This window comes from Aplysia californica, unplaced genomic scaffold, assembly GCF_000002075.1.
Source record: "Aplysia californica isolate F4 #8 unplaced genomic scaffold, AplCal3.0 scaffold00497, whole genome shotgun sequence".
Taxonomy (NCBI): domain Eukaryota; kingdom Metazoa; phylum Mollusca; class Gastropoda; order Aplysiida; family Aplysiidae; genus Aplysia; species Aplysia californica.
In genome coordinates, this window is record NW_004797767.1 from 251,348 (window position 1) to 264,650 (window position 13,303).

The following is a 13,303-nucleotide window of genomic DNA, read 5'->3' on the forward strand; positions in this document are numbered from 1 at the left end:
CTATCTATTCCAATCCAGTAATGAAAAGACACAAAATTCTCGGCTGATCCATGTTTCCAAAGTAATAGAACAGACTTCCTGTTCGCAGATAAGAGAGAAAATATAGCACCGAGAGACGATTCTTACTCATTACAGCGCTTTTTTTTGTCCCCTTCAAAATGTAAGAGAAAAAAAGCCCTCCCCTGTCTTCAGTATGTCTCCTATTTTGACTACAATATTAGGTACGCAAACATAACTTTCAATATTTCTTCGCCTTACTTGAGGTTAAACCTACTTGGGAAGTTTGGACGATGCTGGCGTTGTACTTTGTTAGATATGACCTTTTAAAACTGGAAAATTGTTGATTTCATATGACACCTTCGATTTCGCATAATCACCTTTAGAAACCCTAGAGTAATATAAGTAAAAACAGGTCAGGGGAAAGCCCTGGGTCAGTGGGGGATTTTGGCCTGGCAGGAAAAGAGTTAATCATCCCCAAATAACCGTTCTACCTTTAATAGCTGACAAACTGGACCAAAAAATATACTGGTAATAAACTGAAGATCAGATGGACAGACAGGGTCACCAACACACAGATGGACAGACAGGGTCACCAACACACAGATGGACAGACAGGGTCACCAACAAGGAGATGGACAGACAGGGTCATCAACACACAGATGGACAGACAGGGTCACATCATATTAACATCGGTAGACAGACTTGCTTCTTTAGTTCTTCAAAACGAACTTACTTGATGGTCTCTAAAAACTGTTTCCTGTCGTAGATTTGATCGGGGATGCGACTGAGTATAAGCTTCAAGTCACAGGCACACTTGTACAGAGTCTTGAAAGACGGTTCCGTGCGAGGGATACGTAGCTCTGAAAGAAATTTGAGGAGGAAAACAAAAATGAGAAAAAGGTACGCTGAGGGTGAAGTAAACACATGTGGAACTCGGTACTTGGCCTACTCGGAACTACTTTCATTATATTTGGATTGTTCACCAAGTGAATTAGATTAATTATTCGCACAATTTTCTAAATCATAAGATTAGAGATGTTACAAGAAAGCAACAAACACAAAAAAGGAGGAGAGATAAAGATGATAGAATATTTGAAACTAGTCTGAAAGAGGATTAAAATTGGACATTAAAAAAAAAGATCAAGACAGCACTGTGAAAACCACAGCCAACAAGGCAAAAACACCTTCAGCATCTGTGGTTCCGCCCAGTCTCAGCAGGGTCTCACACATGTCCAGCCGGTCAGAGACTTCCCCTTTCTTCAAGAGACCTCGAACAAGATCATATGTGAGACCTGGAATCGTTGACTCTGCCTGCAAAAAGAAAGCACAAAAATTATATTCCGACAGCCCATACCCAGACCCATGGAATAGAAAGAGGAAACACTTTGAGCAAGATGTTTTTTTAAGCATTTTACGGCACTTGCAACACAATTAAGTCATATAAGTGCCGAAAATTTGAGGTAGTACAAGAGAGAAACAAGAAAAAGGACAAGATTAAGGACAATAGATGTTTTTTAAAATTTTAGTAAGTGTTTTACGGCACTTGCAACACAATAAGGTCATAAAAGTGCCGAAGATTAGAGGTGTTACAAGAGAGTCAAAACACACAAAAAAAGGAGGGGAGATAAAGACGATGCCGATAGATGTTTGATACCAAAGAAGGAGCAATCCACAACAGAGCACCCGTCGAAATATGGGATGTAGACAGAATGATGTCCCACAACAGCTGATGGAACCCCCCCACCCCCCACTCTCCGGTAAAGTGTCATTATAGGTTGCAACCTTCCAGAATTATTGAAAGAGGCATCATTTTTTTGTGTACAAATTATTCGTTTTGTTCAGCTCCCTTTCCAGCCAATCTCTCACCGAAGGGCATGATTAGACAATCAAAACCCCCTAGTCTAGGGCAGTCTTTAAAAAAAAACAACCTCATTTGAGTCGTGTAGGGCAATGGAAATTCATGTAAAAACAAAAAAAATTCAGAGAAATTACCCAACAACTCACACACAGACTTCCATGTGTTTGTGTTCAAACAATACCACTGACCAGAATTTTTTTAAATTGTAAAATTGTTACATGAGGCACACAATTCATTTAAACCATTAAGGAGGCAGGCTGTTATGAATTTAAAAATTTAACAATCAGTTTTTAAAAAACAGCCAACAACAACAACAACAATATTTTTTTTTCTCAAGAGCACAAAGGGTTCTCTTCAATTCAAAGGAAAAACTCAACTTGAAGACAAACTCTATGTCGTGTAACATAATATAGTGTAAAGCGCATACAGCCGACTGTTGAGCGGGGATGTGCGCTATACAAAGGCTATCTATTATTATTATTATGTCACCAAACAAAACAAGTTTGCTCTTCCTCGGCTTTCATGACTTCAAAATGTCAAGGACACCAACCTTTGTGATTGCTCTGCGGAGCGTCTGTGCAGCAGATATGTCCTTCTTCTCCAACTGAAAAACAAATTCCAGAGGAAGTGCTAAAGCATTTGAGCAGCAGCAGCAAAAACAGAACGGTGGCTTACAAATGTGCTACTTGTCCCCAAGCAAAACAGTTCATGATACTTTTAAAGAAAGTCAACAGTTATTGAGCTAGCATCTGCGTTTGTCGCGGCCGCCATTTTAGGCATTTTTGGGTCCGTGAATTTAGCATTTTTCAAAACGACAAAACAACAAAGCTACTTCATCACATATCAGAAATGTGCTTTGATAAGTTTTCAGATGTCCATGTGTGTCTAGATCTATTTTCATGCAGATACTAGAAGTACACTACACTACATACTGTTTATTATTTTGCTGTTTGTCTTTAATTTTTCCCTCTTTGTTGAGTTTGAATTTGGTGGTGTGTTAATTTGTCTAAAAACTGTTCCAATGATTTGTTTTTCTTTTTTTGTGAGTGTTTATACAGCGTAATGTCATTTATTTTGATGCCGTTCCTACCCTTTTAAAAATATAAATGTGTTATGTTAGAGCGTGTCTCCGCCAAAACCGAATGCCGACACTGGCACACGCCAATTGTGCGTGACTCCATAATTTACATGTAATATCCTGAAGGCCTACTTTTTCTTTAATTACACACGTTTAGGGTTAAAACAGCCAATCTACAGATAGGTCGACGCGCCCCAATTTGTTAATTTTTGTGGTTATTTATGCGTGCTGTTCTAATTTTGATTACATTCTGTTGTGAAACCTTTATTTTTCACGTTTTTACACTCTGGGTGACTACAAATAATGTTCTGGATGCTTAAAACAGAACACAAGAAATTCTGGTGCTTTAGATTGTTACCTCTGTCAACATAATTGCTATATACGTCGTCACAGTTAAAAGTTAGAAAATTACTGGCAACTTTTTTGGCAACTTTTGCCACTGGCAACTTTTGGACCAAAAAATGGCAACAAACGCCGATGCCAGATTGAGACTACAGTGCGGCAGCGATTCAAACAAAAATAATATTTTTATGCTTCCAGGTTTCTTGAATTGTACCTCTTCAATGTGTAAACATCAGGGATTGCATTATGGGGGTTACTCATACCCCCCCCCGCACAAATGGTGTATTATAACATATTTTTAAAATGTTGACACTTATTGAGCAAAGAAGATCAACAGTTTCTCTTCCTACAAGTATAACAGCTGAGAATGTCTACACGCTATAATATCATAACTTTAAAGAAAAAAGCAAATAGACAAACCATCAGGAGAAGAGAGTAGAGAATGGATAACAACATTTTATTTTTATTCAACTGAAGAAAATCTGTGTGCTTACCTTATCTAATGTGGGCCCAATCACGACATCCACCATCAGTTTGGAGTAGAGATTCCTGTCTCCCATTGTGTAGACCATCAATACAGTTTGACTCTGACCAAAAGGTTATAAACCACAGGAAATGCTGGGATGGGCAGTTAAACTGTTCCGTTTCTTCACTTGTCAACCGTATCACCCACGGGCTGGCATCAGGGCTGCGAATAGTTAAAACTCAGTGATATCAAAATGAAAGTTAAAGATCTAGATGAAGCCCAATATTATTCACATGATCAAGTTAGGCCTATCTTTATAAAATTTAAAGCCATTACAGTGGAATCCACTTATAACGAGTCCTGATCTTGAAATAACGAGAAGTCTGTTATAAAGACACAATTCTAAAACTCAGTTCTTTTTCCTTCTTTATCTTTGTAAATAAAATACTGCTATAGCGCAATCAGACAAACATGCGAGTCGGTTATTATAGCGGAATATTGCTGCTGCTGCTGTGCACAGTGCATCTATAGGCCATTTATTAATGTAAAACCTCGCCAGTTGAGAAACTTGTTGGTGATCTTGCAAAACAAAGAATGGGAGAGCCCACGTTTGCCAACAATGAAGGCCGGAGCGAATGAGTGGGGAGGAAGTGGTATGCACAGACAAGCAGAAGGCATGATAGGCCAGCCTAGTCTAGATTATCTAGGCCTACCGCGCCTCTCACTTCTCCGATGCGGGACGGAGAGGTCACAATGCTGTGATGGATGGAGCGAACGTGTGACGTGCACGAGCAGACAGAACGCACCACAAGGTGTGGTGGGGTGTGGTGGGGTGTGGTGGGGTGTGGTGGGGTGTGGTGGGGTGGGGGACAACACAGTGGGGAGTTGGCTTAGAGCCAGGGCCCTTCTTTCTCATCGCCAACGCCAAGCTGTCAACATCGCTAGTGCTAGAGAAAGAAATCTTCGATTTTTTATCAAGTAAGACCTAGAGATCATGTTGAACCAAATCATCTTAAGAGGAGATTACAAAAAGAAACAAAGGCCTACAACTACTGTATTATTTCCCTTGAATTTATCACTGGAACCCTTACAACAAGAATCATGCTGTAACGCATGGTTTGCACCAGTCCACTCCCTCTCGTTATAACTGAATTCCACTGTAGTCAACAACTCTTGAAAATATATCATTCACACTTGCTGGATTAGTGGATTGGATTCATGAAGGATTACAAGGGCCTCAACTCTATCCATTTCAAATCCAGCGGTGAGAATAGCCTGTGTCTCGCTATTCTCACCCCCCTCAGGCCACAGGTGCGCTACACACAGTTGACCTCACAAACACACACAGAGAACAGCACAACTTATACGTTGTGTACACAAATAAGTTTCAGGTTTACTTTATTTTTCAATGGGCTGGGTGAAGGCCATTTCACAGCAAACAACAGTGGAAAAAAACAACAAACAAACAAAAAACGAGCTGCACTTTAAGGCTAGAAATCTAGATCTATGTATTCCAACAACCAAATGTCAAGAGCAGCTAACGCATCAGATCTGATACTTACCGGTCCTCACAATTTTTTATAGCCTTATTTTAGGAAGGCTATTTTTGATTTGTGTGTTATCTTTTATAAACAATCTCAGTAATTCTCGTTCCATAAATTTACCTTCTCCACAAATTTGTACACCCACCCACACACACACACAAGCGCGAGCACACACACACAAAGCGCGACCACACACACACACATACGAGCACGTGCGCGCACACAAGCACACACACAAGCGCGGGCACACACACACACACACGAACGCGCGCACACACACAGCTGAAGCAGTTGGCGATGAAACCTAGATCTAGTGTCGAAGCACATCGCGCGCTGAGCGGCAAAGAGGGCCCCCCACGGTGAGATCATCAAGTCAACTGGCGAGGGAAGCCCCAGAAAATGACAAAAATAGGTGGCGGAATACGTCATCTCCCTATATTTCAAATATTTGGGCAAATCACAGAGGTATATATGCTAGGTGCTCGCTGCAGCTTCATGTGAATAAAACATTCCAATCCAAAAGGAAATACCAGCCTTAACACAACATAGGATGGGCCTTGTAACTCTTAATTAATAGTGTCTTGTCTTAGTCAAACTTAATGAACTTAATGCTGTTTTAGACAAGGCCACCTCTATTCTCACCCGGGGTGAGAATAGCGCAAGCGAGTCTTTTGGCTATCCTCACCCGGTGGGCGTTCACCGTTATAGGCCTACTCTAGCCTAGGCCAACCAGTGAAGCGTTCACCCTGAACCACAGAATTCTCAGAATTCTACACTATTTTAACAGAATTGTAGAATTCTGTGCCGTGAACAAACGTTCTAGATCTATTACTATGTTAGAGTTAGCCTAACTAAAAGCGTGCAATTTTGTCTCTGTGGACAGTGGAGAGAGAGAAAGAGAGAGAGAGAGGAGTAGCGTGAGAACTTCCGGGCAAAACAAAATGGTGACCCGCGTAGTTTGGCTCGATTTGAAAAGTGAAATAGCCATAGCATCTTTGAAGACGATCAAATTAGCTTACTTTTGTGCTATAAAACGTAATTTTTTCTTGGCTTTTTTATCAATTTGATCATCCACACCGATAGACAGTAGTCAGTAGATCTAGACAGTATTCCGAAATTAGGAAAAACAGGTCTTGTTTCACACCGGGTAAGAATAGCCTACGCTGGCAAGTCTGGTGAGAGGTAGATCGTATTTTTATTCTCACCCCGGTGAGGATAGCCACTTCCTTTAGACTTTAGACAAACTAGCTGGAAGGAAACCATCTTAGAAGGTTATAGGATAGGCCATAGACTAGGCTATTATTTTCTAGATCTAGAAAATCTCAATCTAGATCTAGATCTATCTAAATCTAGATCTAGATCTAGATCTAGACTAGACTCTAGACTATCTATATCTAGATCTAAATCTAGATCCAAGACATAGATCTAGAGTACATCCTGTGGTGCGATATACAGTAAGCGATCTTTTGTGGACATCTCTGGAAGTTACAGGTCGATCTTCATGATTTTTTCACCAGAAAAGTTAGAAAAACTTCCTCTCTATACGGTGTAGCGCATTACTGTAACAGCAGTTTAAAATTTCTATATGTTGTGGTGGTGTCTGTTTGGTAACGTGTGTCTGGTTTGGTGCGCAAGGTTTCTGGTTTGGTGCAACATATCGTCTTGTTGGGTGCGCAATAGTACCATGTTTACAGCTTTAGATCTAGATCTAGCTCTTTTCTGACACTTTTCATCTTTCTCTATCCTTGCCTTGTCTTCTTTTCCTTGCAAGAAGTTCCTGTACTGACCATAATGGAAGGCCAAGGTCAATTAGGCGTGTTCTTTTTGGGAGCTGTGCGCCCCCTGACAGGAGATTTCCTTACACCTTGTGTATGTGTTTTGATAATGGATAAAAAGAAAGGTGCTGTGGACACAAGAAGGGGAAAGAAGAAAACAAGAATAAGACTATACCTAGACTAGTATTTTAGAAGGAAAAGGACAAAAAAGAAGAAGAAAAAGACGTGAAAAGAAGAAATTGAAAAAGAAAGGTGCTGTGGACACAAGGAAGTGAAAGAAGAAAACAAGAATTAGACTATACCTAGACTAGTATTCTTTAAGGAAAAGGGCAAAAAAGAAGAAGAAAAAGACATGAAAAGAAGAAATTGAACATTTTGGAGATTATAATTTCCATATTAATTAATTTTGACATGAATACATTAACTTATCATCTTCCAATGGCAATATAATGCATCCAAATGGAAGGAAAACAGTCTGTTCCAGTGCACAATGCAGGTCATAAAGAAATAACTTAATAAGGAAAACAAACAAAGGGCCTCTAGAAGCCACACTATCAATGCCAAATAGCAAAAAAGTCGATATTGCGCACTGAAACGGACTGCCCAAATTTGGTCCGCTTCAGTGCGCAACCCTATCTGGCATGTTCCTGGGCATTAAGAAGCAGCCTGCGATAGTATTTATCGATTCTAGTATACATTCTACGATACATTAGAGCTAGATTAGCGAGATGTGCTAAATGCTAAATAATCGACTACTCAAGCGCTTAGTAAATTGACCGATACCGGTTACGAAAACCATTAATATGAAGGGGCAAAACTTTCCGACACCGTAGAATCACGTGTGTTGACAGGAACCTCCAAAACGAAAGTGAAATAAGCTGCATTCTGCGCATGCTCACAGAAAGTGACCTCGTTTTCGCTGTTCTTATCCAAAACAAAGCAGGAGACCGGGGGTTGCGCACCCAAACAGTAGCGCGGTGATGCGGGCCTACTCTAGATCTAGATTATAGATCTAAATCTAGTATTCTAGTCTATACTATAGAGTAGATCTGTCTGTGTTTTACAATTATTCAATGTGTGTCAATGATGATCTGTCATAATGCTTCTGACAATGACAGTGACAACAACAAGTCTTCTTCTTCTAGCAATTAGTGTTTACAGCAGCTAGAGAGTCTACTGACAATGACCAGTAAGTGACAGTGCAGTAGATCTAGAATCTAGATCTAGATCTAGTCTAGTGCAGTGCCGAGTCGGGCTGCCTACCCAACAACACAAAAAAACAGTCGTCGAGAGAAGGCAGAAAGGTCTTTCACTTTCAAGACTCGCAAGTAAAATTTAACGAGGCCAAATTTTAAATATAATTCAAACGTCAGTGTGATTTTCTAGATCTAGATCTAGTAACAAAACTCAAAGACACAAGATATCTACCTGGAATTTGAAAACTGTGATGTGTCCACCAGACGAGGTCGTGTCACTGTCAACAAGGAAGGAAGGGCGTAACGGAAGTTGACATAAGAGTTATCGAGACATGATGATAGCCTACAAATAGGCAGATGGCAGCCAAAAGTTGATTGGCTGATACAAACTTCCTGTGCTCGTAACGAGATCGTTACAGTTACAGGCCGCAGCAGATTCCATACGATGCCCGCCAAACTTTCTTCTCTAGATCTACTTTGGTTTTTCCCCTCGTTCTGAACCGTCCTTTTCGTTTCTTCCAACCGCAGTTTACTCAATGTTACTCTCCTCTCAGTAAAAGAGGCAAGGTATTTCCGAGACCAGAAAATATTAATTATTACTAAGAATGAAAAGAAAAAGGCGATAGAAAATTAAGAAAGTGAAAGTGAAAGTAGTAATCACATTTTTTATTTGTAATGAATGGACAATATATCTAGATCTATGCATTTCTGTGCGCAATCGTTTATTGTGCGCGTTGATTTATTTTAGGGGTGGGGGTGGTACATATCAAAATAACTTTGTTGACTTTTAAGTTTCAACCTGTGTTTTGTGCAGATCACATGTTGAACAAAAAGAGAAATTAAAGTCAGGATTTTAAGAGTCCAACGACTGTGAATCATCAAGGCACGCCTAAGCTTGTATTACAAAGATCAAAGATGTCAATGATTTGTACCTATACTATACCCCCTTATGAATGAGTCATAATTATGGTGGTGTATATTAATTGTACCCATATTAGGAAAAATATAAAGACATATCAGAAGACTTTTTTTTTTTTTTTAAATTACTGTCTCGAAAATTGGAATAGAAAATTCAGTAAAAATTCAGGATCTGTGTCTGCCTGTCTGTATCTTTATCTATGCACATTGTCATTGTACTGAGGGCTGGAGAGCTCTGTGTGTGAAGATCGTGCAGTTGCGAGCGCAGTAAGACTCTAGCAATATTTTTTTTTTTAATCTCTGTATGAAGCGAGGGCAAACAATGCAATAAATAATCACATTTGTTTTGGATCAGTAAGTTATTGAGTTAGTTTTAAATTAGAATGTAATATTGTTTAAATCTTTTAATCTAGCTCGATCGTGAAGAATACTTATTGGAAACTCGCTAACGTTCATTATATTATCGTATAAGCTCATAGCCAAGAGACCGTGATACATGTATTATCACATCAATCAGCAGCATTTTTGCTTTCTTCTGTGAAAGGAAAGCTAAAGAGATCCAAAGATTCTCATCGCAGTTCAAACAAAAAGTCATTGACAGATTTGCTCAACAGAAGAAAAAAAATACTGAATAAGTAGCCTAGTTAAGCCTAATTATGTAGGCTAGATGTATAAAGACGCATAGATGAGTCTATTTTCGTGGTCTGGAACGTAGTGTTGCAACTAACGAGTTTATATTAATATTATATAATAATGTTTGAACTTATTTTTATATGTTCATGTTCTCGTTTGTTTTTGTTTTTTTATTCTTTAAATTAATCTACAGGCTCTTTGGTCATAATTCTTCCATCACAATCTGAGCGAGCTCATTAACTGATCAGGGCAAGTCTCCCGCCCTACAACAACCCCCACAACCCGACTCCACTGACTGATCGACCATAGATCAAAAACTCATGAGTTGTTGAAGAAATAAGGACAAGCAGCTCATTGCTTTTTTTCCAAGAACTTTTACTCCTTGTTGATTTTTCTTTTCTTTTTTTTTTTTTCTTTTTTGTAAGTGTTTTACGGCGCTGGCAACTGCAGAAGGCCATATGAGCGCGTGGGACACACTGAATATTTTCAGTTGGTGGGAAATTTTGAATTTTGCCCGGGTTGCGGCCGAAGCCTACTCTTATCGATTTTAGACCACCAAGGGATCTTTAACGTGCGCTACTTGCACACTGGACCTCCAAGATTTTGCGCTCTTGTCCGAGAAAGCTAAATGATCAATGTAGATCGTTTCTACCAGAAAATCAGGGGTGCGGCTGAAAGATAGCAGTAAGAATAAGGAGTCAAGGAGTAGCCGTAGAAAGGCTGCAGAAAAAGTCAGGAGCCGAGAGGAGGGGGCAAAGGAGGTGAGGAGGTGGGGGCAGAAAGAGGAGACGAAAGCAGACGACAGAACATTGCTAGAGCAGGAATGGAGGTGAAAGAAGACAAATTTTAGAGAATAAAATTGGTCGGTTGCTACCCGGATTCGAACCATGGACCTTTGAATGAGAAGCAAACACCTTATTAACCTGAGCCGGGGTCCACACACTGACCTATATAGTTTTAGGTCAGTGGGTCCACAGCGTCAGCACTTCCGCTTCATCACAAATAACGTACGTTAACGTAGCGGGTAGACCGTCTCCACAGCCTCCTCACACGTACGGTCATTTTTAAGCGCACCAGACCAAGACAGACTAGATCTAGAGAAATTGCGTTAACAAAGAAGAAAAAGATTTTTTTAAGGTTGCGGTTGAAGAGGAGGTATATCATGTATACAAGATCGCCGTCGATTCTGGGTACATTCCATAAAAAAACCCAAGGCAAAACAGGAGAATTTAGAATATTGCACCAAATTCTTGATGATGACGAAAAAAAGCTTAGCATAATATTTTCGCAAGACGAAGGCAAGCTTCCAAAGCCTTTTGGAATTATGTGGACCACATATATTCAAAAACAGAATACGAACTGGAGGAGGGCCATTCCACCCAGTGGCGAAGCGTCTATATAATCAAATAATCACAGCTTTCCTTCCTAATTTTTAAATATTGTCGCAGCCAAATTCACCCATAGACGTAAACCTCATAAACTAAACGTAAAAAGATGCCCATAATCACCAATGAACATTATGCCTAACATTCAAAACGGTTTCATTGCCACGGAAATAGCCTGTTCACCCCTATCGTGCCACTCCATGAGCAGTCGCAAGCTTTGATTAAGTAAGCTAACAGTGAGGCTGGCAGAGTCTACCAACAGAGATAATGTGTGCAACAGTCAAAACTGTTTCGTTGCCACATATACAGTGGAAACCTGATATAACAGGGATGGTGGGAGTAGAGAAAATGTCCTGTTATATCCCACCCCTGTAAAATCAAAAATGCAAGGAAAGTAAGCTTTTGTGGACTAATCCAGGCGTATTTATTCATGGGTAGTTGCCCTTGCCACAAGTACCCACGAACAGGGGTTTTGGCACCAACTTTCTCCTTGCCTCCTTAAACAACATCAAAAGAGCTTGGTCCACAGCATTTGCATCGGGTAGTCTCATCTTATTTCGATCCGGAGCAAACTTTCCATTGGAGTATGCGGCCACTATCTTCTCTCTATCCTTGAACTTGATAATGGTGTGAGCGTCTTATTTTTCATTTTCACGACAGCTGATTAAATTTCCGACATGGTTATTTCATGCGTGTCCATGCTCCATTCTTCTATTGTCTGCAATTCGCCAAAGTTGAATTCATTCGGTGGGGGTGGTCTTTTCAAAATTTATTGAAAATGCCTGCCTATCGTTGTTTCTTATAATCGTTGTTGATATGGTACTATTTTCTCCCCACTGAACACCATCTGATGATTTTCCAAAGTCACCAATCAGTCTTTTGGTAATAAAATATTTCGTCAAGTTCTGTCATACCGTTTATATTTGCTGCTTCTTGTGCTTTAATAGCGTGTATTCTCGATTGTTTTTTCTCGCCCAGCTCCTGCCTCACCCCCCCCCCCCTCCCACCTTTTAACTTAAAAAAAAATCCTTTCTTTGTATTTTCTTCTGGACCTCCATTTTGACATGTGTAGCGTCTTCGTCTTGCGTGCAGCTTTTTCCATTTTGTGTCCTTTAACTTTCTCATGGCCGTCCGAGTTTCTCCTTGAATCTTCTCTTCACATGACTCTGTTACAATCCAAGAACTTCCTCCGCTATGGTGAAATATGTGAGCCAGCGTGGTGAAATCAGGCGCTCGTCAAAATAATGAAATCAAAGAAACCGACATTTTCTGGGCGTTGGCCAATTGTTTTTAGAATTTTGTTATTATGGCTCAACACCCTTTCTAACTTATCTAACAATTTCTAATGTGAATTTCACGGTGGAAAAATGGTAAATGTTCAGTTTCCAAAGCCTCTCAAGCTATGGGAATCACCAAACCGTAGAGGCCATTTTCTCGCTAACTTTACATCTGAAACCAGGTGACCCTACCTTGATCAATCGCAAATATCTTGACTTCTATTCAAGACAAAATGGTTGGGTTTTCTTTTTTCATCGAAGGCAATACAAATGAACAAGCTTCAAGAAGATACCAATAACTCTAAATGGCCAAAAATTAACGAGCGCCTGATTCCAGCCCGTCGTGACACATTTACTGGAGATTGTCCGTAGCTGAAAAATATTGCTATCTTATAATTATAATAAAAGGTTATGTCAAAGAAATTGACTTTTTTATTGCGGTTGGGCAATTTTTTAAATGATTTTTTTCTTGGCTTAACACTTTTTAAGTCTATTTCAAAGCACATTTATGTGGTGGTTTAACTGGAAAAACGTTGGTCAAACGCACAAAATGTGTAAATTTGCAGTTTCTAAAAACTCTCCAGCTTTGAAAGTCAACAACTTTGGCGGCCACTTTCTCATTAAATTAGTTTTACTTCTGAAACCAGGCGAACTTCCACACCCCCTCCCCCAAACCCCAACTTTCTCCAATTGCAAATATCTCGACTTATATACAAGATAGATCGGTAATTTTTACGTTCGTTGGAAGCACTACAAATGAACAAGATGTTATAAAAAACTCCACATGTCCAAAAATTGACGAGCGCCTGATTTCACTACGTCCCGCCACAT

At 39.8% G+C, this 13,303-nt stretch overlaps 1 protein-coding gene across 1 annotated transcript in view; it reads right to left on the minus strand.

Moving 5' to 3' along the window:
* LOC101856454 (programmed cell death protein 10) overlaps positions 1-8,596 on the minus strand; it is a gene marked incomplete in the record, with an annotated part of 11,543 nt that extends 2,947 nt beyond the window's left edge. Inside the window, 5 exon segments of the mRNA XM_013086733.2 lie at positions 734-860; positions 1,185-1,311; positions 2,409-2,462; positions 3,773-3,966; positions 8,492-8,596. Of these exon segments, the coding sequence (XP_012942187.1) occupies positions 734-860; positions 1,185-1,311; positions 2,409-2,462; positions 3,773-3,850 (386 nt within the window).
* Positions 8,597-13,303: the final 4,707 nt, after the last annotated feature.